The sequence below is a fragment of the Diadema antillarum genome, unplaced genomic scaffold (genome assembly GCF_040938485.1).
Source record: "Diadema antillarum isolate AM-2024a unplaced genomic scaffold, OU_Dant_1.0 scf00000136, whole genome shotgun sequence".
In the NCBI taxonomy this organism is placed as follows: domain Eukaryota; kingdom Metazoa; phylum Echinodermata; class Echinoidea; order Diadematoida; family Diadematidae; genus Diadema; species Diadema antillarum.
The window spans coordinates 894465-921753 of record NW_027271025.1 but is presented as its reverse complement, the minus strand read 5'-3'; the positions used below and the strand labels follow the sequence as shown (position 1 = coordinate 921753).

The following is a 27289-nucleotide window of genomic DNA, read 5'->3' as shown; positions in this document are numbered from 1 at the left end:
GATAATAGAGAGATCCGGATAAAGGGAGGCCGGATAATAGAGGTTCAACTGTAAAAACAAATCCTTAACTTTCAAAATCTTATTTTCAGAAAACAAAGAAGCTGTATGAGAGCAAGGAGCGGCATTACAAATGATTCGAAGTGCCTTCTTTTGTAACAATAAAACCCTATCTAATAATGTTTGATGCGTGTTTCCCCATGCCAAGATTCCGTAATCTAAATAAGGTAATATCAAAGATGAATACAGTATGAATAATGAATGTTGGGGAAGAAACAATTTGAACCTGTTAATGATGCCTATATTGCGTGAAATAATTTTACAAACATAATCTACATGAAATTTCCAAGAAAGTTTATTATCTACTGTGATTCCAAGAAATTTTATATATGAAACACTTTCTAAAACAGTATCATCAAAATAAATATCCATATTCAAATTATCTAAAGTGTTACTAAAAAACATATACTTGGTTTTATTGATATTCAGGGACAGCTTATTAGCTCGTATCCAATTTCGTAAATTTTGTAACTCCGCATTTACTGTGTGCACAAGAATATTTGGATCTTCATGTGAATAAAACACATTTGAGTCATCGGCGAAAAGTATGAATGATAACACTTGGGAGGAAGCACATAAATCATTAATATAAACAATAAACAACAACGGCCCCAATATACTACCTTGTGGCACGCCACACATTAGTTCTCTCATATCAGAGTTATAATTGTTTATTGAAACATATTGTTTACGATCAGTTAGATAACTCCTGAACCACTCCAAGGCCTTCCCACGTATACCATAGTGGGACAACTTATAAAGCAATATATTATGATTCATAGTGCCGAATGATAAATCATTACAGGTTATGCACAGAAGCACAGACTTACATTCATATCTCAAAGAAAAAATTGCAAACTTATCACACAAAAGAAAACTGTTATGATTTTGCCATTGCTATGCACAAGTACAACAGGCCTAGCGGTATGCCATATCATATGGCATACATAACAATAGCCTAACCAGATACAAGCACATTTTACAGGTGAAAGCTTAACATCAAGAAGAAGTTTACCATGTACATGACTAATATTGTGAGTCTTGTGCAACTAGGGTTTTATAACAGCAAATTTCAGGAAAAGTTAACAAGAGACCCGCGGGTCTAGCGCTCACCTGAGCATCGCAAGTTCACCTTTCACGCAGTCACTAATCTAAATTATTCACAGCTTTACTAAAATTTGACCAGGCATTCTCAAGTAGAACATGAAAATGTACAATAAGGGCCAAAATTTTTAAAGATTCCTTAATTTGGGGGCATTGGGGCCCCCTGGGGCCCACTGGGTGGGGCATGGTGCCCACTTTGATAAATTGAGATCCTGACCCCCTAGGGATGCTACCTGCCAAGTTTGACGAAAATCCATCATGAGGGTTTCAGGAAGAAGATGAAAATGTACAATTCAGGCCCCCATTTGGACCTTCCCAACCCCCCCCCCCCCCCCTGCCCCCAAGAGGGGCACCCCTGGATCTGCTATGAACAAACTTGAAACTACAGTCATTAATGTACTCACTAATAGTATTATCTTAGCTTATCTTAGAGAAGATTTTTAAAGATTCCTTCATTTTGGGGGGGGGGGGGTTTGGGCCCCCTGGGGCCCACTGGGTGGGGCATGGTGCCCACTTTGATAAATTGAGATCCTGACCTCCTAGGGATGCTACCTGCCAAGTTTGATGAAAATCCATCATGAGGTTTTCAGGAAGAAGATGAAAATGTACAATTCAGGCCCCCATTTGGACCTTCCCAACCCCCCCCCCCCCCCCCCCCCCGCCCCCAAGAGGGGCACCCCTGGATCTGCCATGAACAAACTTGAAACTACAGTCATTAATGTACTCACTCATAGTATTATCTTAGCTTATCTTAGAGAAGATTTTTAAAGATTCCTTCATTTTTTTTTTTTGGGGGGGGGGGGGTTTGGGCCCCCTGGGGGCCCCCTGGGTGGGGCATGGTGCCCATTTTAACAAAATGAGATCCTAACCCCCTAGGGATGCTACCTGCCAAGTTTGGTGAAAATGGGTCATGGGGTTCTCAAGAAGAAGATGAAAATGTACAATTTAGGCCCCATTAGGACCCCTCCCCACCCCCCTCCCCTGGGTCCCAAGGGGGGCACCCCTGATTCTGCCATGAACAAACTTGAAACTATAGTCATCAATGTACTAACTCATAGTATTAACTTAGCTCTATCACTTCTGGTTCTAGAGAAGAAGATTTTTACAGATTCCTTAATTTTGGGGGGGGTTTGGGCCCCCTTGGGGGCCCCCTGGGTGGGGCATGGTGCCCATTTTAACAAAGTGAGTTCCTAAACCCCTAGGGATGCTACCTGCCAAGTTTGATGAAAATCGGTCTTGGGGTTTTCAAGAAGAAGATGAAAATGTAAAAAGTTTACGCACGACGGACGCCGGACGAAGGGCGATCGCAATAGCTCACTTGAGCCTTTGGCTCAGGTGAGCTAAAAAGCCAGTTGTCTATTTACAGTCATTACACATCTCCTTGTTTAATCCTTAAGGGGCTGGGGGGGGGGGGTGGAATCCGCCCCCCCTTGACGTTTCGCGCTATAATTCTATAACACGAGAAGGCCTCGTCGCGAGGCTTCTTGACTTTCTTCGTTCAAGTCTCGCGCAACTTTTGAGACCAAATTTGCAACGTCCGCACATACTTTTTCGAAGCCATGCCCATTTTTGTAACGGCATATCGCCCCAAAACAGGCACAATTCTGTGATTTTGTGTACATTTCCTATGGAAAACAGTGCTCTGTCATGAAAGTCATAAAAAACTGATTATTTTACAATCAATCATTTTCATTGATTGATTTTATGCAAATTATGGTAGAAAAGTGGTCAGTGACAATTTCCAATAAAAAAAAAGATGAAAAACAATGAAATACATAAGAAATTCTGAAAATAACGGAATACATAAGAATTGAAATGAGTTTTGGAAGATTTTGTGATGTACAATTGTTGAATATGCTAAAACAGATTTACAGACAAAAAAGTAGACCCTCAATGCTTTTAATTAGGCTAAAATGTGATCTTGAGCTTAATTTGCATTGCGATCGCACCACAAATAATCGAGAGATCGGGGGGGGGGGGGGGGAGGGGGGTTAGCATAGCCGGTTTTAGCATAGCCAAAAAGCCTGGCCTGATTAGGGTTAAATATCATTACTTTCACCGTCACTTTCAATGGCTCTCATGACTGAACCACAACAACATGACACTGTGGACGCAACTGCCAGGAAAACAGAAAGGAAGTCTGACCTTCAAAATTACAGGAATCTTTTTCCCGGGGACTGAAGCAAGCATCTACTCCTCCTCCTCCTCCTAGTGATGACGAGGCTGATGTTGCTGCTGTGGTTGTCGTATCTTCTCCCGTCGGGGTGTCCTGATCTCCAGAAGAAGACCCCTGTGAACCAGCCGCCTCACTCGGCCCTCGTTTATTCTTGGGCTGAAGCTCTGCAATTTGCTGGTGGACATAGCGCAAGTGGATGGCTAGCTGGCCTGGCCCAGAAAACTCATATTTGCATAGGTGGCACAGGTAGGAAGATTTGTCTGGCATAGTGGAAAACCAATCACAAGTATTCAATTGGAATGTGTACACACTTCCCTTTGAATACAATTTTCTTACAAAATATTTGAGAAATGGACAGCTGCAGTCAAAGAACATTGCTTGCAGATTACAGAAATTAGGTTCACATAACTACAGTATATTCCAATCCTAAAGATTTGCGTAAGTTTCAAACTTTGACGACTAGCTACAATGTAGTATGTAGTGTAGCACTGTGTGGATGCACTTGAAGGTTTACCAGATAGCAATCTTGAAGGTTAGTTGATGAACCACAAAACATCTAAGGGTTTACCCTCTATCCATGAGCGGCAGGGGGTCTCCACTCATAGTTTAGCCTCACATGGACAGGATTGTCAATAGAGTGGAAAGTTAGCATGACTGTCCAAGAACCCTATTCCCCCTTAGCTTCTGGGTCAACCTCCAGTGAATGTTGTACACTACTGGACCATTGCACATTATCTGCTTTACACTAGCAATGTGTGTTATGTGTTTCTTCCAGTTCTGTGGTTTAATCATTATGGGGTACTATTGCTTGAAAGTTTAATACGATATAGTAAAGATTAGGTGACCTGTGGAAGCGTTTTGTAATTCAAATCTACAAGCTAATCACTGGTGTTTAAAACTTCAAGTTAATCTTACCTTGTAAAGATTAGAAATGTTATGTGTGCCTAACTAATATAGCATGACGTGAGTAAGGCAATCTAGATCACAAAAAGTGAAAAATTCATATTCAATTTATGACTGATGATAATGCTGCTGCATACATAGCTTTTGTGATTACTGTTTCATCATTGCAGCGTTACCAGCAGAAGTATAAGAAGCAGTATACTACAAGCTGCTATTACATACCGTGATATTACCATAACATTGATGAAAAATTAACATAGTAATATGACACTTTCTATTTTTAGGGAGGTAATAATGTTGGGTCCCATCTAACCTTAATATGTTAACCTATGGGAATTTGATGTTTCTGTTATTGCCAGATGATTTTTTTTTTTGCCGAAAAAACAAAGAAAAGGAAAGAAGAATTTGTGCGGTCAAAAAAAAAGAAGGAAAAACTGTGGCAAAGAATTCTACAACAGGCACAACCAGCCCACTACTGTTGTATAAAATGAGAAAAGTGATGCATTGTCCATGTACATATGGATGTCATCAATGCGTGTCATTCCTGGACTTGTGCAAACGATGTTATCAAATGAGGGACACTGATTGTTTTTCTTCAAGATTTGTTCACTTAGAGTTTGTGCCCCTGCAATATATACTTAAAAATCATGCTATCTTCGTAAACCTTGTTTGCTGTTGTTTTTTATCCCCCCATAATCCTACAGCTTCAGAAATGGAACAACAGAGCCTTGCTACAAGTGATGTACTTGGCACTATAAAAAGAATGATAGATGAAAACTCTTTAGGTACAGTGATTGCCAAGACTGCTGTGCACTTCTGAGAAATCACTGCGCTCACAGGTCTGTGAGGATTTTTTTGTGTGTGACTGTTCAATTTACTACCTTGTTTTCTTTAATTATCATTACTTTGTGCCTTTACAGTGCTATGTTGTAATATAGTGTTAATGAGATGCTACATGATGTGCAGGCTATGTGAAAATTCATTAACATAGTAATGAAAGGCAGGTCCCATCTACGACATAATCAATGTCAATTCAAAAACATTTGACATCAAGCAAAGACAATGAACACTACGTTTATCAGCTTTCATGCATGCTTGATCACAAATAAAGTTTCAGTGCTCAAGCTTGAGTATGACAGGTATTTGCAGTCAGGACACTCTGTGTATCATATCAAAGATTTTCTGAGATGTTGCATCAACTCTTCATGTGCCTTCGTGTAAACCTAGTGTGTTCCACATTATTCTGAGAGAGCAACGTTTTCATGCTCTGGGAAAACATTCTGTTTTTCAAATCTATGTAACTTCTATACATTTTTGTTACCCTGGATATGTAATGAGGAAAGATGTAGAGAAAATGCCAAGCATTACTTTGATATGAATTGAATGACTAATCTATGATTGCGTTTCTTTCATATGACCAGCTGCGGCATTATTGTAGAGGCATGACTTTTGCACACAAAACAATGGCAGAAACATAAGATTTACTCGCAAATTCAGTAGCAAACACCACTTGTCACAAATGTACACACTAGTAGTTATGTACACGTACATGTATGATGTACTGTATGCCTGGCTGTTTTAATGTGTATGTACACAGGTGGACCAGATTAATGGAGAACATTCTATGTGGTATACATATAGTACATACAGGCTGACCAGATCAGTGGAGAATTTTCTAGGTGGTATACAATGTAGCTATACAGTACATGCATGGAATAGGAAAAACATTATAGCTCACTCAATCTAGAATGATTTCACCCATTTCCAGAATGTTCTGGGAAGTGCTAACATATTTGGCTGAGTGAGGCACTGTCCCTGTAGCCCAATGTGATTGGTAGTTAATTTTGGTAATGGTGTTTTGTACATAGTTAGGCAGTGAGTCATCCAGGTTTCCTGGAACTTGGACTGGCTAGTAGGTTGGAGAGAGTTATAGAATGTGCTAGAAGGGGGTGAATGGATAGTATATAAGCCAGAGAAATTCTGCAGTAGGCAGAGTACCCAACACCTCTGCTCTGAGAGTTACGTCACTTCTGGCTCTGAAGCGACTTGTTATAGTCAGTCCTGTGTTACCTGCTGACCTGTTATGTTTGTGGAGATAAGGCCTGGGAGACATTTTGCCTGCAGATAATTAATTTGCCTACATTGGAGAGAGACTCCATTTTTATGTCAATGGACATTGCTACGGCAAAGCTGTGGTGGGCTGGATTCTTAGCTGGACATTATTATGTGAATCATCATTCAACGCCTCAACTGGACGTGGTCGTCACAACGTTTGGATTCTGCACGTTTCCCCGTGGACATATATCGTGGATTTTACCCCGGATCTATACCGTGGACTATCGTAACCTGCACCTCTGGAGTTACGTCAGAGGAATCATTCATCGGTGCATCAAGGATCATTCGTCTGTGCATCGAACATCGTATCTGGACACTATCAGGGAACTGTAGCGACTTTGTGATAGTTTGGATGCATGTAAGTGATTCCATTACCGATTTGTAATTGTTTCTATTGATCATTGTTGTACTGATATGACGCCGATTACCAGTCTGTACCCACAATATTACTGTTAATAAACCACCTGAACATCAGTTGATTGTTTCTTTTGTGCGATCATTCTCGGAGTGATTTTGGTCGTAACAAAATTGGGGGCTTGTGTCCGAGAATTGAATTTAAAGCCAAAACTTAGAATTTGGAACGTTCCGGAAGCCAGAATATTGGTACAGACAAAATATCAGTTGAGTTGATTGTTCAATTGTATATTGTGTGTATTACAGTGTGACAATGTCAATCAGTACAATGGATGTTCAGGCATTTGTTCAGAGGACAGATTTGTCCCTCAAAGATTTGCAAAGGTTACGCAAATGTGATTTGACTGCTGTTGCACAGCATTTAAATGTGGATGTTCCACAAGGTGCTAGAAAGGCAGAGATTCTTGACTTAGTAGCTGGTCACATGGAGCTCAAAGAAGAAATTGACACTTCAGATCAAGCTCACATTTCAGATCAAACACGGCTTGAGCTAGCTAGATTGGAAATAGAGAAAGAGAAGATGAGATCGGAAAGAGAGCAAAAGGCTAGGGAAATGGAAATGCTGGAAAGGGAAAAACAAAGAGAAATGGAAATGAAGAAATTCGAAATGGAGCAGCAAATGAAATTGCGTGAGATGGAATTGACTCATGCACACGCTGTTGGAAATCGTGAAAGGGCTCCTTCTGATTTTGATTTGGCAAAGAACATTCGATTGGTGCCCAAGTTTGAAGAAAACAGAGTTGATGCATATTTTGTGTCATTTGAGAAGGTGGCTAACAGTTTGAACTGGCCACAGGAATTTTGGCCCTTGCTCCTTCAAAGTGTGTTTGTCGGCAAAGCAGCCGATGTGTACTCATCTCTCTCTGAAGAGCAATCACGTGACTATGCTACAGTCAAGAAAGCAGTGTTGAATGCTTATGAGTTGGTGCCAGAGGCGTACAGACACAAGTTCAGAAATTCGTACCGCAGACCAGGCCAGACACATGTTGAGTTTGCTCGTGAAAAAGAAATGATGTTTGATAGGTGGTACAGGTCCCTGAAAGTGGATCAGGATTTTGATAACCTACGTGAGGTTGTTCTCTTGGAAGAATTCAAAAAGAGTGTTGCTTTCAGTGTGAGGTCACATTTGGATGATCACAAAGTGACAAGTTTGCATAAAGCAGCCTTGATGGCTGATGAGTATGAGCTGACCCACAGAAATGACAACAGACCACCTTTCAGGAATTTCTCTGGAAATAAGAGAGACAAAAATCAGTCGAGCAATCCAAAGAATGCTGGTCCTGAAAAAGGCACGAGTTCTGAAACTTCATCGGCACCAAAGCCTCAATCTGACAAAGGGTCCAGTACAAGTGCAAATGTCATCAAATGTTTTCACTGTAACAAGACAGGGCATGTAAAGTCACAGTGTTGGAAGTTGCAAAACAAAACAAAGAAGGACTTGGGATTTGTTATGTCAAAAAGTGTCCTACCCGAAAACAGTGTCCCGTTCAGAGAAACACAGGCCATTGAAAGTCAATCTCCCAAATTCAAAGATAGGATGAAGCAGGTGGATGAGAGCTATCGTAGCTTTTTGTTTGATGGTGAGGTGACCCCATGTACTTCTGGTGAGGCAGGTAAGCCAGTAGTCATCCTGCGGGATACGGGGGCCTCTCAGTCGTTGATGGTGGATGGTGGTATGACTTTTCCACCAGATAGTGCAGTGAATGCAAAAGTCTTGATTCAGACTGTTGATGGCAGTTATATGTCAGTGCCACTGTATAGAGTGGATTTGAAGTGTGACCTAGTTTCTGGTCCTGTTACTGTTGGAGTTGTTCCTGAGTTGCCTATGGCAGGCATTGACTTCCTGTTGGGGAATGACTTGGCTGGGGACAAGGTGGTTGCGTCTCCAGTTGTTTCGGATAAACCAGTGGTGGTTGCTGAAACTGAGCAGTTGCAGGAGGAGTTTCCTGGGATTTTCCCAGATTGTGTTGTGACTAGGTCTCAGGCTCGTAGAGCTATTCAAGATGATGCGGATTCTGTTGATGTGGAGGAGAATTCCGCTGTTTGGTTGGCAGAAACCTTTTTCAAGGATTTGAATGATGGGGTTGCTGTATTAGGCTCCGAGGCTAACAGCGATGGGCTGTTTAGCAAGTCTTCCTTGGTTGAAGCACAGCAGGCAGACTCTGAGTTGAAAGGCTTGTCTCAGACGGCGTGTTCTGAGGCTGAGGCTGAAAAGGTCCCTGAGTGCTATTATGTCAAAGATGGCATTTTGATGAGGAAGTGGAGACCTCCCCATAGGCCAGCTGATGAGGATTGGACGGTGGTCCGTCAAGTTGTTGTCCCTCCTAGTTACCGCGGTGAGATCTTGAGGATTGCTCACGAGTTACCTGTTGGCGGCCATTTAGGCGTCAGAAAGACAAAGGATCGGATCATGAGGCATTTTTATTGGCCAGGGTTGAATGTGGATGTGGCTGAGTTTTGCAAGACTTGTCACACATGTCAGGTGGCTGGTAAACCACAGCATTCAGTGAAGCCGGCACCATTGATTCCGATACCTGCGTTTGAAGAACCATTCAGTCGGGTTCTAGTTGACTGTGTTGAACCTTTGCCTAGGACTAGGTCGGGTCACAAGTACCTCTTGACAATCATGGATATGTCTACACGGTTTCCAGAGGCTATCCCATTGCGAAACATTACTGCTAAGACTGTGGTAGATGCTCTAGTGCAGTTTTTCACTAGGTATGGGTTGCCCAAGGAAGTGCAGTCTGACCAAGGGTCAAATTTCATGTCAGGCATATTTCAAGAGGTGATGTATCGTTTGGGTGTGAAGCAGCTGAAGTCGTCAGCTTATCATCCCCAGTCCCAAGGTGCGTTGGAGCGCTACCACCAGACCCTAAAGACAATGATTAGGGCGTTCTGTGAGGAGTATCCCGAGGATTGGGATAAGGGCATCCCTTTCCTGCTGTTCGCAACGAGGGACTCCCCAAATGAGTCGACGGGTTTCAGCCCATTTGAGTTGGTGTACGGTCATGAAGTTAGGGGCCCACTGAAGCTCATCAAAGAGAAATTCATGACTGAGGATGATGAGGTCCACCTACTTGACTATGTGTCAAAGTTCCGTGAAAGGCTTTCAAAGGCTTGTGAGGTAGCTAGGGAACACTTGAAAGTGTCACAAGACTCTATGAAGAGAAAGGCAGACAAAAATGCCAAAGCCCGAACTTTCAACCCAGGTGACAAAGTTCTTGTACTGCTGCCCATACAAGGTGAACCACTGAAAGCCAAGTTCAGTGGCCCGTACAGTGTCAAAAAGAAACTCAATGATGTGAACTATGTGATCAGTACGCCAGATAGACGAAAAGATCAGAGGGTGTGTCACATAAACATGCTGAAAGAGTACTACGAGAGAAAGGCTAGTCAGCCGGTAGGCGTAGCTCAGGTGGTAGTAGAAGAAGTAGATGAAGAGGGAGAAGCTCAAGATGAGAATGGAAGTGAGCCCTCTAGTGCCAGGTTGTCTAACTCAGAGATGTTAGGGAAAGTAGATGAGGCACTGAACTACCTACCTGAAAATCAGAGGAAAGATGTGACTAGTCTGTTACATGAGTACAAAGAACTGTGTAAAGACAAACCAGGCTGCACCCCTCTGGCTGTACATGATGTTGATGTAGGAGATGCTGACCCTATCAAGCAAAACCCTTACAGACTAAACCCAAGCAAATTGCAAAAAGTAAGGGAAGAGGTTCAATACATGCTAGACAATGACATAATAGAACCTAGTAAAAGCAGTTGGAGCTCCCCAATCGTCATGGTGCCCAAACCGGATGGGTCTCAAAGATTCTGTATTGATTACCGCAAGGTAAATGCCGTGACGAAAACAGATTCTTTCCCCATTCCCAGACTAGAAGACTGCATTGACAGGGTCGGAAATTCTGCATATGTCAGTAAAATAGACCTTCTAAAGGGATACTGGCAGGTGCCCTTGACCGACAAAGCCAGAGAAATTTCTGCCTTTGCTACACCAGATGGCTTGTTCCAATGCAAAGTAATGCCATTCGGCATGAAAAATGCTCCAGCCACCTTCCAACGGCTGACAAACCAAATCATTGCCGGACTTGACCACTGTGTAGTATACATTGATGACATCCTTGTGTATAGTGACACGTGGGAGGAGCACATTACACACTTGCGGCAACTTTTTGATCGACTCAGGGAGGCCGGATTGGTGATTAATCTGGCAAAGAGTGAATTTGCAAAGGCCAAAGTGGTGTATCTCGGGCATGTAGTCGGTCAGGGACAAGTATTGCCAAGAGAAGCAAAGGTAGAGGCTATACTAGGCTTTCCCATCCCCCAATCCAAGAAGGAGTTGCTCAGATTTCTGGGCATGGCTGGTTTCTACAGGAAATTTGTACCAAATTTCAGCACTGTAGTCACCCCCCTAACAAACCTGCTGAAGGGCAAGGCAAAGTACACCTGGACTGATGAGTGTCAAAGAGCCTTCGAGAAACTAAAGGCAGTCCTTGCTAATGAGCCTGTTTTGGCAGCTCCTGACTTCGCAAAGCCATTCAAGGTGGCAATAGATGCTAGCGATGTGGGAGTGGGAGCGGTTTTGCTCCAAGAAGATGAAGAAGGCACTGAACGACCAGTTAGCTACTTCTCCAAAAAATTGAACACATACCAGAAGAAGTACTCCACAATTGAGAAGGAGGCTCTCAGTCTCATCCTTGCCCTCCAGCAATACGAAGTGTACTTGACAAATAGCAAAGGGGAGATCACAGTCTATACTGACCACAACCCCTTGGTCTTTTTAAACCGGTTCAAAATGAAGAACAACAGATTGTTCAGATGGAGCATGATGACGCAGCCATATGCACTCAAAATCAAACATGTGGCAGGCAAAAACAATGTAATTGCCGACGCTCTGTCAAGAGTGTAACATGAAGAGAGTATCAAAGGTGAAAAGTTTTCACCGCATATTATTTCCAGTGTATGTGTTTAGCATATTCATTAATGTGTGCAAAACAGTTTGATATGATTATATAAGCTCCGAGAATCCAAGCAATATCATTGTAAATAGTATCCATGAAAAGAGAACATGGAATTAATACAGCTATCCAAAAGGCATGTGATAGTATGTGATTATTGTTGCTTGACTTGGACTTTACTTCACATTCGTTGCAAATAACAATGAGAAATTGTGAAGGTAAAAGAAACCCTTGCTACAGCAAGGCTTTCTTTTTCCCATGGGGGATGGTGTCACAAATGTACACACTAGTAGTTATGTACACGTACATGTATGATGTACTGTATGCCTGGCTGTTTTAATGTGTATGTGGGTAATTCCATGAAGTTGGGGCAGTGTCCATGTAGCATCGTGATATTTGAAAAATACATTTCAGCATAACTCAATATTAATGATGCTATACATTTATTGTTTGTAGGCTTTACATTTGCATTGAGGCCACACATTTTCCTGGAAATTTTGTGCCATTCAGACTCAATTTTGATGAAGTTATTAAACAATATGTAACGGTGTCCTGTAGCATCGGGACGTGTCCATGTAGCATCGTGATATTTTAAAATTTGGTCCTAAGAGACAAATTATGGCAATTAGCTTGACCAAAATTTGATGCAATATGCATATTTACTAGATTAGTCAGATAGCTAAATATCTCAAATTTCCTGTTCACAGTTTTAATTTTAAAAGAAAATTACAAAATGTATCACGATGCTACGCGGTGTCCTTTTTTGTTACATTTGGTGGACACCGCGTAGCATAGTGACACATTGTGTAAATTTTCTTGTAAAAGTAAAACTGTGGAAAGGAAAGTTAAGATATTTAGCTATCTGACTAATCTAGTAATTATGCATATTATATCAAATTTTGGTCAAGCTAATTGCATTAATTTGTCTTTTAGGACCAGATTTTAACTATCACGATGCTACATGGACACGTCACGATGCTACAGGACACCGTTACATTTTTTTAAGATAACTTCATCAAAATTGAGTCTGAATGGCACAAAATTTCCAGGAAAATGTATGGTCTCAATACAAATGTAAAGCCTATAAACAATATATGTATAGCATAATTAGTATTGAGTTATGCTAAAATGTAACACTTTGTGCCCCAACTTCACGGAATTACCCATGTACACAGGTGGACCAGATTAATGGAGAACATTCTATGTGGTATACATATAGTACATACAGGCTGACCAGATCAGTGGAGAATTTTCTAGGTGGTATACAATGTAGCTATACAGTACATGCATGGAATAGGAAAAACATTATAGCTCACTCAATCTAGAATGATTTCACCCATTTCCAGAATGTTCTGGGAAGTGCTAACATATTTGGCTGAGTGAGGCACTGTCCCTGTAGCCCAATGTGATTGGTAGTTAATTTTGGTAATGGTGTTTTGTACATAGTTAGGCAGTGAGTCATCCAGGTTTCCTGGAACTTGGACTGGCTAGTAGGTTGGAGAGAGTTATAGAATGTGCTAGAAGGGGGTGAATGGATAGTATATAAGCCAGAGAAATTCTGCAGTAGGCAGAGTACCCAACACCTCTGCTCTGAGAGTTACGTCACTTCTGGCTCTGAAGCGACTTGTTATAGTCAGTCCTGTGTTACCTGCTGACCTGTTATGTTTGTGGAGATAAGGCCTGGGAGACATTTTGCCTGCAGATAATTAATTTGCCTACATTGGAGAGAGACTCCATTTTTATGTCAATGGACATTGCTACGGCAAAGCTGTGGTGGGCTGGATTCTTAGCTGGACATTATTATGTGAATCATCATTCAACGCCTCAACTGGACGTGGTCGTCACAACGTTTGGATTCTGCACGTTTCCCCGTGGACATATATCGTGGATTTTACCCCGGATCTATACCGTGGACTATCGTAACCTGCGCCTCTGGAGTTACGTCAGAGGAATCATTCATCGGTGCATCAAGGATCATTCGTCTGTGCATCGAACATCGTATCTGGACACTATCAGGGAACTGTAGCGACTTTGTGATAGTTTGGATGCATGTAAGTGATTCCATTACCGATTTGTAATTGTTTCTATTGATCATTGTTGTACTGATATGACGCCGATTACCAGTCTGTACCCACAATATTACTGTTAATAAACCACCTGAACATCAGTTGATTGTTTCTTTTGTGCGATCATTCTCGGAGTGATTTTGGTCGTAACACACTTCATAGTAAATCACAACATAAAATGCAAGCAACATGTGACAGAAATGGAACTGAGAGAAATGCTTTCATTGTATTGTGGCGTTTGGCGATGAATAGATCGGTTTGGGTGGGTTTGTGCATTTGAGCAGCATATGCGAAGTTGGCATGCTGTCGACTGAGTCGGGTGTGTGAACGTGGCACATAAAGAGTTAATAGAGTTGTTGTTCAACAGGTTATCAATGCCTTATATCGGAAATGGAAAATCACCTTCCTGTCTTCTGCTTCTAAGCAAAACATAAGCTGCATAGTTTTAAACAAACTGAATCCGAGTAATACCACATGCATTTGTTTATCTATCATATCATACGTGACTGTGGTGCTCCTGTGAACTACAAAAAAATGTGATCATACAAGGTAGTGACACATTTGCAAAATCAGAACTGTCTTTACCGTGAAGTCAAGGATTAAGTTTATAATGAAATATCATGTACAAAGGTAACAATGAAACCAAAACATTTCACTTTCTGATATGAACAGATGATTCTAAACTCCTAAGTGTGACCATATGGAAGAAAAAGTGTACAATAGGTGATTTTGTAATTAAAATGCACTTTCATCATCACTTCGTTTCACTTCATCCTAATCTCTCCACTTCTGTCATTATTGCTAGGAAATAGTAACAGTATTAGTAGTAATAACAGCACTACTTGTTATGTATGTCATCACTATCAAAAATATTACTCTAATTACTACTTAGAACTGCTACTTTTCTTCAAATAATGTTCATCAGTGATATCCAAAAGAGAAATACTAAAATATCTGCAGTACTAATAACAAAAAAGAACAGAAATATGGATACAAAACATGATTGATTTTGCATAATTCAAGAATGAATCATTTTTAAAAATCTATCATTTGCAACATATGACAGCAAATATTACATACAGTTCTGGAAACTAATATCAAAACATGCACACACAGACATATTCAAACACAACATATTCTGAAGGAATATATATGCAGAAAAACTGATACTCCATTGATGTCTGTCCCCTAGCTCATTATTTCAAATCATCTGTCAACCGCCACCACTAATCATCTTCTTTCATTCTGATATCCTTCAAGATCCCAGAGTGTAGGTGTTTACTCACCTGGAGATGATTTTTCGTCAGGGTTCATGTCGTCAGATAAGGGCTCAACATCTTCTGATAATCGGCGTGGTGATTTTTGTTTTCGACGACCAGACATTTCCATTGCATGGCACTCATGGATTACAACCTGAAGGGTGGTAAAACAGCAGCAAAAACAACAAGATGATAATCAACTGGCATTTCCACTCGAGAGCAATATCAAATTGTGACTTTTGGGAAATAGAAGCCATGTGCTGAACGCATTGTAACAAAATGATCTTGGCACTTACGAATCCACATGGAGACTATTATAAAGGCTCTATTATCAACTATGAGAATACAAACATACATAGTGCATTACCTTGTATCAGTGACACAACAGAGATATGAACATTAAATAATACAATGTATATGGCTCCTTGTCTTAATACATCAAAATTTACAAAAAAGAATGACTCAGACAATAGATTGCACAGAAATATCACATTAACTTTACTTGTATTCTCATTATCGAAACATTAAATTGTGAACAATTAACCCAGCATAGACAATAGAATGAATATCATAATGTGGACATAAAACTGCGCTTGTGAAGAGAGACAAGATCCACCCTTAATATAATACTCACTATCTCCTCAGAAAAACAACCATATTCTCAAAAAGCTACAATATCAACATTTCAAGCATACCCTCATTTTGTTGGAAATCGAATGTACATGTACTAACCTTGAAAATTAATTTCCTGCTAGCACGGAAAAGTACCCTTCTCTCAATCTATCCTCTCCTCTCTTTTTTTCTCTCTTTTATAGCAGTCTGCTACAACCTACATTTTGTAGTATCATATTATTGGAGGGATGTTTATTCAAAATATACAGTCTATCAAAAATCCAGTGGATTCGATTCAATGCCTTCCCACCATTATTGCCCTAGATTCCTAGAGGGTCGCCACTTCAACATCCAATCACCTCTCGTGTTCAACAATTACGACAAGGGCTATGATTTCCCGTAGGCAATCGACCCGCAAACATATTTCTATGCACTTGCATGAATGCATTAACGTTCTAGGCATTAGTTCTATATCCCTATGTGGAATACATACGTCTACCCTACTATTTTACACTTGATACAGTTCATTCAACCATGCCGGCAACCTTCTATTCAGGGACACAATAATACCCAACTACTGAAACTGCATTGTCAAGGGCCGTTAAGCAGAGGGTTTGAATAAAACAGGTGAAAATATTTCTTTGCAGGACAGAATGTTGAAAAGACTCCCCAAATTTTGTAGGATAAAGACAGACTCACAATAGATGGCCACACATGCACACACACACACAAAGTAAATAGCTTATTTGTACTGAACAATGCAGGGAGATATTTTGGATATAATATATGAAAAGCACCTATTACCGTTTATGTACATATTCCAGCCGCAATCAAGGAACTTGTAATTCCCTGTGAGATTTTACTGTACCCAGCTATAACTGCAATGCATAAACCATGATTGCATGAGAAGGCAATATGCCTCCCACTACCTTCAGTCTAGCCCTTTAAGTCTTGATGTAATACCTCCATAATTTTTTTTTTTTTTTTTTTTGGGGGGGGGGGTTGGGAGTGGGGATGGAGCATGGCACCCATTTGAACAAATTGAGATCCCATCCCCCAAGGGATGCTACCTGCCAAGTTTAGTGAAAATTCATCATGGGGTTTTCAAGAAGATGAAAATTATGTACAATTTAGGCCCAAAATTGGACCGGGGGGGGGGGGGGGGGGGGGGGTGGGTGTCCCTGGATCCACCATTAGCAAATTTGAAACTGCAGTCATCAATGCATCAACTCAAAGTATCAACTTAGCTCTATCACTTCTTGTTCTAGATCCCCTATTTTTTATTTTTTCATTTGTTGTTATTGTTGTTTATTTGTTCGTTTGTTTTTGGGAGGGGGCATGGTTCTTATCTGAACATCTTGAGATTCTATTGCCCTAGGGATGCTACCTGCCAAGTTTGATGGAAATCCGTCATGGGGTTTTTACGTAGAAGATGAAAATGTAAAAAGTTTAGCACAAAGGATGACAGAGGACAGAGGACAGACACTGGACGATAACCGATCACAATATCTCGATTGAGCCTTTGGCTCAAGTAAGCTAAAAACATCAAGAATGTAGCAAATCCGATCAGCTACAGATTTTCACTGTCAACTACACTAAGTGCAACTTGCATAGTACTTCTCTGGGCTGACTTGTGGGAAAGAGAAATGTCAAAGCCATGTGACGTTCATGAGGTTTGACATGCTTTGGAGGAAACTACAAGTCAAAAGATATCTTGACAAACAAAAATAATTATTTCTACCCATGCAGTAAGTCAAATACCTACAATAAATTATAAATTGTGGTAATAGTCAGCTTGCATGCCTGTAACCTGTGTTTCCCATGACATTACATACAACCCCGTATGTGCTTATGTTGCACATTACATCAATGCCCACATTAGAGCCGGAAAAGTGACAATCACTCTTTTGATAACATATCACCCTCTCTCCACATATGCTATGTAAACTTAACCCGTTGGGGATGGCTTGATTTTGCTACAACACACATTTCCCATAGACGCTTGCCCGAGTATACTCGGGACTCGTCCTCAACGGGTTAATAAAACTTTTAATTTGTTATCAGAGATTAGTAAATGTATTGTAATTTTTACCCTATCCAGGTGAGCATACATACAAATATGAAACTCTTGTGGCATGTCGTGGCTCATCTGTACTAGATAATACTTTGCACATGAGTAATCAGCTAACTATTCCTTAGCAGTAAGGCAGATGTAAATGGACTAATATATTTGGTCACTTTATGAAACAAACACTTTTTGGAGGAAAAATTCTCCCATGCTCATCTATGTAGTACAACCACAAGTCATGGCCACCAAATGTGATGCAAAAGTGACAGGAAATGACAGAATACTTGCTAATGACTGTGGGATTGAAAATTTGTGTAAATTGTGTCAGCAAAGGTATGTCACATGACAGGCATGTTTGAAGAACATGAGAACAGTCATTTCTCCACATTGAGCAACTTTCCCACCCTGAAATAAACATATGACTATGTGTGATGAAATCAGATAAGGTGGAAGTTTTATTTTTAAGCAATTGGGATTGTGCAATGTTTGAGAGTCTAAAAATAATCTACCATTACCAGACATGTTTTGGTTTTCTTTTAAGGGGAGAGAATTGATAATCTGGTGTGTATTCATTCCCCAGGCTACAGACATAAGCACTATCCAATCATATAGCATCAATTCTGCTGCTTCTGTAAATACCCTAATCACAATTACTACCTACCTAACAGATGAGAACAGCAACCAGAACTTATGAATGCTGCCAGCTGTAGTCAATATAAAAATGACTCCGCACACCATAACCTGGGGTACTGGCAGGGGTAGCGCCATCTTGTGTTCTGACGCTGTACAGATACACACTGCTACCATAGAGGCCAAATTTTAGCAATCAGAAATAGTGATCCAAATGCCAACTTATCCCTGGTATGCTGCGATTAAGATCTTTCTTTTTTTTTGCAATAAAAACAAAACTTTATCATTTCCCCCCAAAATGTTACTATTTTGGAGAGCAAACACACAAAGAGATCATTTTAACTGTTTTTTTCCTTAGTTTTTTATTTTTTTTTTAAAATGTCTGCTCTTTATGCATAACAGCTTATCAATCATGTGATTTGTTGTATTACATGTGGGGGTAATGCACTCTACAAGCACTGCTTTTTAGCATTCCTCCTGTTTTCAGCATTTCTGTATACTTAAAATATTATGTTAACTTATGTATTGTGATGTTATTTATGTACAGTATTCAATTTCTGTTAAATATTTATATGTTTCTGTTGGAAATAAAAAAATTAATAAATGAACCGACAAACTCAAGCCTATGACTTTTCATTTTTGTCTGTGTACTGATAATGCACGTTTCCACTGCTGAGTGCTGCTTTAAAGAAATTGTCCCCACCCCTTCGATCCCTTATGATCCCTTATCACTTATGATTTGAGAGAAGGTCATTCAATAGATTCCTTTATTTAGGGGTTTGTCTGTTCCCCTCCCCCAGGTGGGGAATGGTGCATACTTGTACAAATATATATTCTATCGCCCAAGTGACAATACCTGCCATGTTTGGTAAAAATTTGACTATGCATTCTCTAAAAGAGGATGAAAATGTACAATTTAGGCCCTAAATTACCCCCCCCCCCCCTGCTCCAAGGGAGGCACCCCTGGATCTGCTATGAACAAATGTGGAACTATAGTCATCAATGCACTCAATGTACTCATAATATCAACTTAGCTCTATTACTTCTAGTTCTCGGGGAGATATTAAAGATTTTTTTAATTTGGGGGTAAAGTGGTTAAGATTGAGATCCTATCCCTGGGGATGCTATCTGCCAGTTTGGTGAAAATCTGTTATGGGGTTTTCAAGAAGAAGATGAATATAAAAGATGATAAAACGCTTACACATAACACACAACATATGACAGATGACGGACAGACAGTGATTGCGATAGCTCTCACAAGCCTTCTGCGTAGGTGAGCTAAAAAAAATTAATCAAGAAATGTGGATGGTAGAGCACACATAACAAAAAGTGCAAACATTGGGGGCAGCTGAGCACAACCACAACTAGTACAGGTAAAGATTTGAAGCCTCTGTACAAAACTTGAACAACAAAATCTGTTTAGAAATTTGGCCAGTAAAGTAGTGACAAGGAGACCCTAAACATTCAACCTACAAATGTGCATGAAAGAATGCACACGAGAGATATAACATGGTATTTGCTTTTGACCCCATAAAAGGTGAACATTGAAGGCAGCATCATCAAAGCTTACAGGGGTTCATATTTGACTGTGATAAACCTCTGTACAAAACCTAAACAAATCTGTTCAGAAATGTAGCTGTTATTTAGAGTGCACATTATAAGACTCAGATTAGAAATCAATCTTTTTGTATGTAAAGGCATCTAGATCTTAAAAATGATATGCCTCCACACTGAATTAAAAAACAAACAAACAATTGTTAACAGAGGAAACATGGCCAGTATTGTGCACACAATATTGCATACACAAACGGCAGTGGTGGCAGCATAACACTGCTGAATCCAAGTATCCTCCAGTTCATGAACCAGGAGATACAACAACAATCAACATCATCATGAAACTACTACTATTATTGATATAAACAATTCTGACAATAATACTGACATCAAAAAAAAATTGACAGTAGAAAGAAGACAAAAAAGATGATAAATTATTGGGCCGTGTATGCTCAATCTAGATCTAAATCCCCTTGTCTATACCAGTCATATTAATATATTTAAACTTGAAGCCACAACAAAAACTGTTTGGAACTCTACAGGCAGAGTTTAAAGAGTCACTATGAAGCTTGCCCATGTGTAAACAGGGTCTAAATCAAAAGCAGCCTTCAAGTATTCAAAGGCCTCTATGCCATCTTAGCACGGATAATTGTTAAGTGAAGAGCATTGATAAACATAAGGGCTTTTGGAGATCTGCAAATGTAACAATCTTAATGAGTGAGGAAAAAAAATCTTTAACTATCTCCTATGGAACAATTAAATTAGTCACTTAGATGAAAAAAAAAATCACTAGATTTGTCCCATGACTGTCAGTGTGAAATGCATTATGTAAGCCTCTTCAAACAAAGCTCTGCAACCGTGACAAAACACCATGAACAAGATTTAATAATTCAAAAGTAAAAGTTAAGAACTTGTAGGGATGGGTCTCAAGAGTTTGTAGCTGGGGATTGCCTCCCACTGATAACAGCTCAACTCTGTCTCAAACAACTCTCTATTAATTTTTCTTGCAATTACAGGAAAACCCTGATAACAAGGTCATGGGGGCTGCCAATTTTACCTCGTTATACCTGGTACCTCCTTGTAAACATACTAAATTAGAAACCAGCTAAAACAGTAATGGTGCAAATGATATGGCATAACTACTTATCAAGATTTGAATAAGATTTGGATCTCAGAGCATGAAACCTTCTGTACATTACAGAATAATTGCCAGACGGCAACAATTCTAGAAGGTTCTAAAAGCGTGCTCTATTATCTATCATTGTCTGGCTTTATATACTGTGTGCATTTTACTGTATTCTGGAACTTGATTTACAGAACCAATGCATGTCAAAACTGCAAAGGGAGCATTTACAATTACACAGTCACTCATTTTACCTTGGTTTTGACTATGTCTTCTTGCACCTTATTTCAGTTAACGTAAGACTGCTTCACCCTAAATTAATGTGTTGATCCTTGCAAATGGTGTTAGAGGTGATGTTCTTTCATGGTTTAAATCATTAAAGGTTATAACTGAATTTTCGAACTTCATAAATATTTGTGAGTGTTGCCATATGAGAGAAACTACAGGTTATATTTCAGATGTTTCTCTCTCCTTTTTTCAAAAGCAATTTATTCAACAGGGAAAAAAATGAGTGTAGTTCAGCTTCCCAGCTTCTTACTAATGTACATCCAATGGTAGACTCAAACTATCTGGATTAGCAAAGAAATCCAGGGATGATGTCCCAGGTAACTGCATTATATGTAAGTCCTTGTTTGTTTTATTATCAGCAATTTCAGCATGCAGAGGAGTAGCTGACAATTTTTAAGGGAGAGTGTGTGTCTTGTGTACTATACATTATACATGTAATGAAGTATACTCTATGTGATGTAAATAAAAACTGTAGGATTGGGTGCAGTACTTTCAGTAGGGGATAGCAAGATGAGGAAATAACAAATGTATTGACATCACAGAATCAACTGATATGAATCTCCATACTATTTTGTATTTATCATCCAGGCATTTCAAAGTGAGAACCATCACTATATATTTCCTGCAATTTTTTTCTACCAACACTTTATTACTAAACATTTCATGAGAACCACCAATTATTTCCTGAAATACTCATTAAAAGCCAAGATTTGAGAATACAGTTAAACTCGCCTAAGTCGACGTCGCATGGATGTCGAATAATCGCGCAAGTCGATGATTTTAGAAAGTCCTGATTTTTCCCCATTGACTTACGTGTATTAATTCACTCACAAGTCGAATTTTTAAAGTCGAATACTCGCCTAAGTCGATGAAATTCCAAGAACACTTTCACGGAAAAACCATTGAATTCACTGTGGCTAAGTCGAATAAGATTTTATTGTGTAATAAATCACTGTCAAAATCACGAGATGCCAGTTTTTGTTTACATACAGTATAAACCAAAAGAAACTTTGCGTTAATAAACATTAACATTTCATTAACGCAAGCGGTTTCACCTGAATCGTTAGTAACGCAAACTAACAATCGGGAAAATTAACGTTTGTAGTAATGATGAGTAACGATCCCTAGCGCAAATTAACGAGATTTTGGTTTCAGTTGTAACGAGACCTGGTGAAAGGACGACGTAGCCCCTGCCGAGTGGAGCGATCTATACCTTATATTTAGCGGAGTCTTTTCGCGAATCGAATCACGATTTCGCAAATGGTTAATTTGTGACTGGGGTCACCAAAAACACACGCCGGGCCACCAAAAAAGCCGGATGTTTGCCTTTAGTTTTGGAAATGAACAGCAGTAACAATCGGCTCCATAAGATGCTAGAATAAATGTCAGATGTTTGCTCTTAATTTTGGAAATGAATAACAGTAATATTCGACTCCGTATAATACTAAAATAAATGTCGAATGTTTGCTTATACTTTTGGAAATGAATAATGGTAAGATTCAGTTCCATACGGTGCTGACATTAATGTCAGATATTTGATTTTGCGTTCGGAAATGAATAAGGATAAAATACGGCTCCGGAAGATGCTGAAATAAATGTCGAATGTTTGCTTTGATGTTCGGATATGAATGATAATGATATTCAACTCCATACGATGATAAAATAAATGCCGGATGTTTACTTCTACGTTCGAAAGTAAATAACAATAACATTCATCTCCGGAAGATGCTAAAGTAAATGTTGAATTATCCCTTTGACGTTCGGAAATGAATAACAATAATAATCAACTTCGTAAGATGATAAAATAAATGCCGGATGTTTACTTTTACGTTTGAAAGTAAATAACAATAACATTTAGCTCCGGAAGATGCTAAAGTAAATGTCGAATTATCCCTTTGACGTTCGGAAATGAATAACAATAATAATCAACTTCGTACGACGATGAGATAAATGTTGGATGTTTGCTTTTACTTTCGAAAGTAAATAGCAATAACATTCGCCTCCCGAAGATGCTGAAATAAATGTCAGATGATTGTTTTTACGTTCGGAAGTGAATACATGTAGCAGTAATATTCTTCTCCATACGATGCTATATAACTGTCGGATGTTTGCTTTTAAATTTCGAAATGAATAACAGTAACATTTAGCTGCGTTTAATGGCAAAGTTAATGTTTGATATTTGCTTTGACGTTTGGAAATGAATAACAATTCAACTCCGTCCGATGATAAAATAAATGTCTGATGTTTGCTTTTATGTTCGAAAGTAAATAGCAATAACATTCAGCTCTGGAAGATGCTAAAATAAATGTTGAATGTTTGCTTTGGCATTCGAAAATGAATAACAATAGTATTCAACTCAGTATGGTGATGAAATAAATGCCGGATGTTCACTTTTACGTTCGAAAGTAAATGACAATAGCATTCAGCTCCGGAAGATGCTAAAATATATGTCGAATGATCCCTTTGACGTTCTGAAATGAATAACAATAATATTCAACTCCGTACGATGATGAAATAAATGCCAAATGTTCCCTTTTTTTTACGTTCGAAAGTAAATAGCATGTAACATTCGGCTCCAGAAGATGCCAAAATGAATGTCAGATGATTGCTTTTACGTTCGGAAGTGAATAGCAGTAACATTCTGCTCCATAATCAAGATGCTAAAATAAATATCAGACATTTGCTATTAACATTTCGAAATGAATAACAATAACATTCAGCTGCGTTTGATGGTAAAGTAAATGTCGGGCGTCTGCCTTGACGTTCGAATATGAAAAACAGTATAACATTCGGCTCCTTACGATGCTGAAATAATTGTCAGATGATTCATTTCACTTTCGGAAGTGGACAGCAGTAACATTCGGCTCCTTACGATCATAAAATAAATGTCGGGTGTTTGCTTTTGAATTTGCAGATCGAATAACGGTAATATTCTGCTCTGTACGATGCTAAAATAAGTAACAGATTGTTTCTTTTACATTTGGAAATGATTAACGGTATCAATCCGCTCAGTTAGATGATAAAATAAAAAGCGGATGTTTGCTTTCACGTTCGGAAATGAATAAGGATGATATTCATCTCCGTAAGATCCTAGAATGAATGACGGTTGCTTGTTCTTACATTTGAAAATTATTAACGGTAACATTCGGCTCCGGATGGTGTTAAAATACTTGTAAATGGTGGATGATTGCTTTTACAATCAAAAATAAATAACGGCAACTTTCGGCTCTTTACAATGCTAAAACAAACGTCATATGTTTACAAATGTCTGCAAATGCTCCCACTTTCTCATTTCCATTTCAAACGTAAATTTTGACCACCTAAATAGGCATCAACTTTTATAATAATCTATAAGCCTATTTGCTAAATCTTAGAATTCAGAATAACGGTATAAAATGATTAAATTTTCTATTTATTTATTTTAGACGTGGGTACCGTCCTGTATCACTTCAGTAATACTTACTATTTATTTTTTTATGTTTAGTAGGACCGATTTAGTTTTGCTTGTTTTTGTTTTTTTTTCGGGCGGCGGGCCACCAAAAAGTAAATATCAATCATTTTGGTGGCCCGATCAGGCCACCAAAATAAAAGTTAGTGTGGAGACCTGGCCTGCATCAATGTGGATAAAGTGTCTTGCTGAAGGGCAAATATCGGGCACACCGCTCCAGCTCTCGGCTCCAGAGTAGACAACATTCATAATGTTTTGTCCATACATTATACATATGTACGTGTGGTGTAACTTTAAGTCGATTTTTTTTCGACTTACGCACAAGTCGAAAATCGCCTAAGTCGATGTGTTTTGCTCAGTCCCGAGAAGATCGACTTCTGCGGGTTTAACTGTATTGCCAATTTTTTGTAACACAATATTTCACAAAAAATGTAACTGAGCGCCCTTTCATAATTCATACTTCAAACATGTATAAAGGTCAATGACATCATTCTCGTTGAGTTAAAGTGATTTTCAGAATTAAACCTTGAACTCTCATCTTCTTCTGGAATACTGCCCACTCCTCTACACAGAACGAACCAGGCAGGTAGGCTAGTGTACACATTGGGGTATCTGGGTCGGGCTACTTCAGTGGGTTTTTACCTGTATAAGCTGTTATTTTCACGCATAAGGAGGTCACAGACATTTTCGCGAGATATTGTTTTTGCAATTTTTGCAAGAAAATATAAAGGGAATTCTTCAAAAATTAACTTTTCTAGCATAATGAAAGAGCACTTGACTAACCACTTTCAGAAATTAGGGGGAATAATTGCTACCCTTAACATATCTATGTCAGTATCAAGTTGATGGAATGCGTAATTCTCATGAAAAATGAATTTTTGTGGAATTCCCTACATTGTTGTCGACACATATGTCATAATGTCTAGCAGTCTCCTCATCCAGCGGTTCCAACACCAAAAGTTTAAAAATTCATAACTTTTGCATCGATTGTGCAATTTTCCTCAAACTTTCACTGATGTGTTCTACTAATGTTGCTGCTTTCACTCAATCCACATTACTCTTTGGGTTTGGGTTTCCTAAAGCGGGGTTCCCACTATCACGATTGGCGCCACGATTGAAATCGTGGTCGTGTTCGTGAAGCAATCGTGGTAATCTCATTAAATCGCATCAGATTGTATCAGATCTTGAGGTAAATCGTGGCAATCGCATTAATCGTAGAAAATTTTTGGACGGTTCAAAAAATTTCTACGATTAACATGATTAATTTTTGATCGTGATCATCGCATCAGATTGTCTTGGATCGTATCAAAACATAGCAAATCTTATCTAATCGTGCTCCGTAGTCGTGTTGATCTGGATCGACTTTTTCACTTTCCTTCTGTTTTTTTTTTTTGGCACATTTGTCCTTATTTTAATCTCAAATCGTATATATTTTGTATTCCGCGAGGTTGAATAAGGGAGGGGTGGCACAATGAACTATAAAATAACAACATCACTGAAACATCCACCAGAAGCAGAATGCTTCACATACCCCACTAATTAACTTATGTGACTTTTGAAAAGTGACCATTGTCGTGGATGTAATGTCACTCGCGCATGACTATAAAGATCATTTTTCTTTCTTTCTTTAAAACAACAAGAACATAAAGATTACTGTCATTATTTTTCTTAATTAAGAAGTGTAGCAATACCCCTGCGAAATAATTTTGCTTAAGACTTTTTTTTTTTGGTTTGTTACAAAGAGACCTTTCTGTTGTGCGTGTATGTCGGTTTTGTTAAACACTGTGAAATAAAACAATAAATCAAGCCAAGCCAACCAAACTTTCGATACCCCATGAGATAACGACATTTTGAAATAAAAATGCACTATGATATATACTATGCGAATATGAAATCAAACACACATGCAATGTTTTCAGTTTGGCCAACTTTCTTATAATGAGCGTATACAACACATAATTATGTTAGCATTCAAAAAGATCCCTTCCTCTTTTTTTTTTTAGCTTCAATTTCATATTTTCTTCACGTATTTCTAAGGAAGGTGAAACATTTATTTTGTCTTGATCTTTTTTGGGTGAGCACGTCGATTCAATAATCTATTAATTTCTTTACGTTAAATTAGAGGAGGGACTATCTGAGGTTGTGGCTGGCCTAGGTGATGCTTTTTTTTATTATTCATGTTCCATATTCCACATTTCATACAAGTTTTGTATTCCTTTTGATTTTGAAAAAGAAATGTTTTTAACACAATGGTCAGTTTGAACCAATATTGTACAAATGTATAAGGACAAATAATTGACGTGTAATATGAGGAACCCACTAAAAAGCAAAGCTTGTAGGATGTGGGCTCCAAAAATATAACATAGGCTTTAGTACAGTATATAAATGCTTTCTCTCTGATGACAATGTAATCGTCATTCACAATACTGCAAAGGTCACGTTGTCATCATCCCCAATCTGTCAACCCTTGCCATCATTAATGGTTGTGGATAGTAGGCCTAATCACTCTGCAGA

The 27289-nt window shown here is 39.0% G+C and overlaps 1 protein-coding gene across 2 annotated transcripts in view; it reads right to left on the bottom strand.

Annotated features, from left to right (window-relative positions):
• The window catches only part of LOC139721025 (uncharacterized), a 43025-nt gene that overhangs the window by 9702 nt on the left and 6034 nt on the right, over positions 1-27289 (bottom strand). For both annotated transcript variants that reach the window (XM_071632355.1, XM_071632356.1), the window contains exons 2-3: positions 15080-15206; positions 3307-3597 (exon numbers count right to left, since the gene is read on the bottom strand). In XM_071632355.1, coding sequence (XP_071488456.1) covers positions 3307-3597; positions 15080-15182 — 394 coding nt within the window. In that variant the 5' untranslated portion in view covers positions 15183-15206. The remainder of the gene's footprint in view (positions 1-3306; positions 3598-15079; positions 15207-27289) is intronic.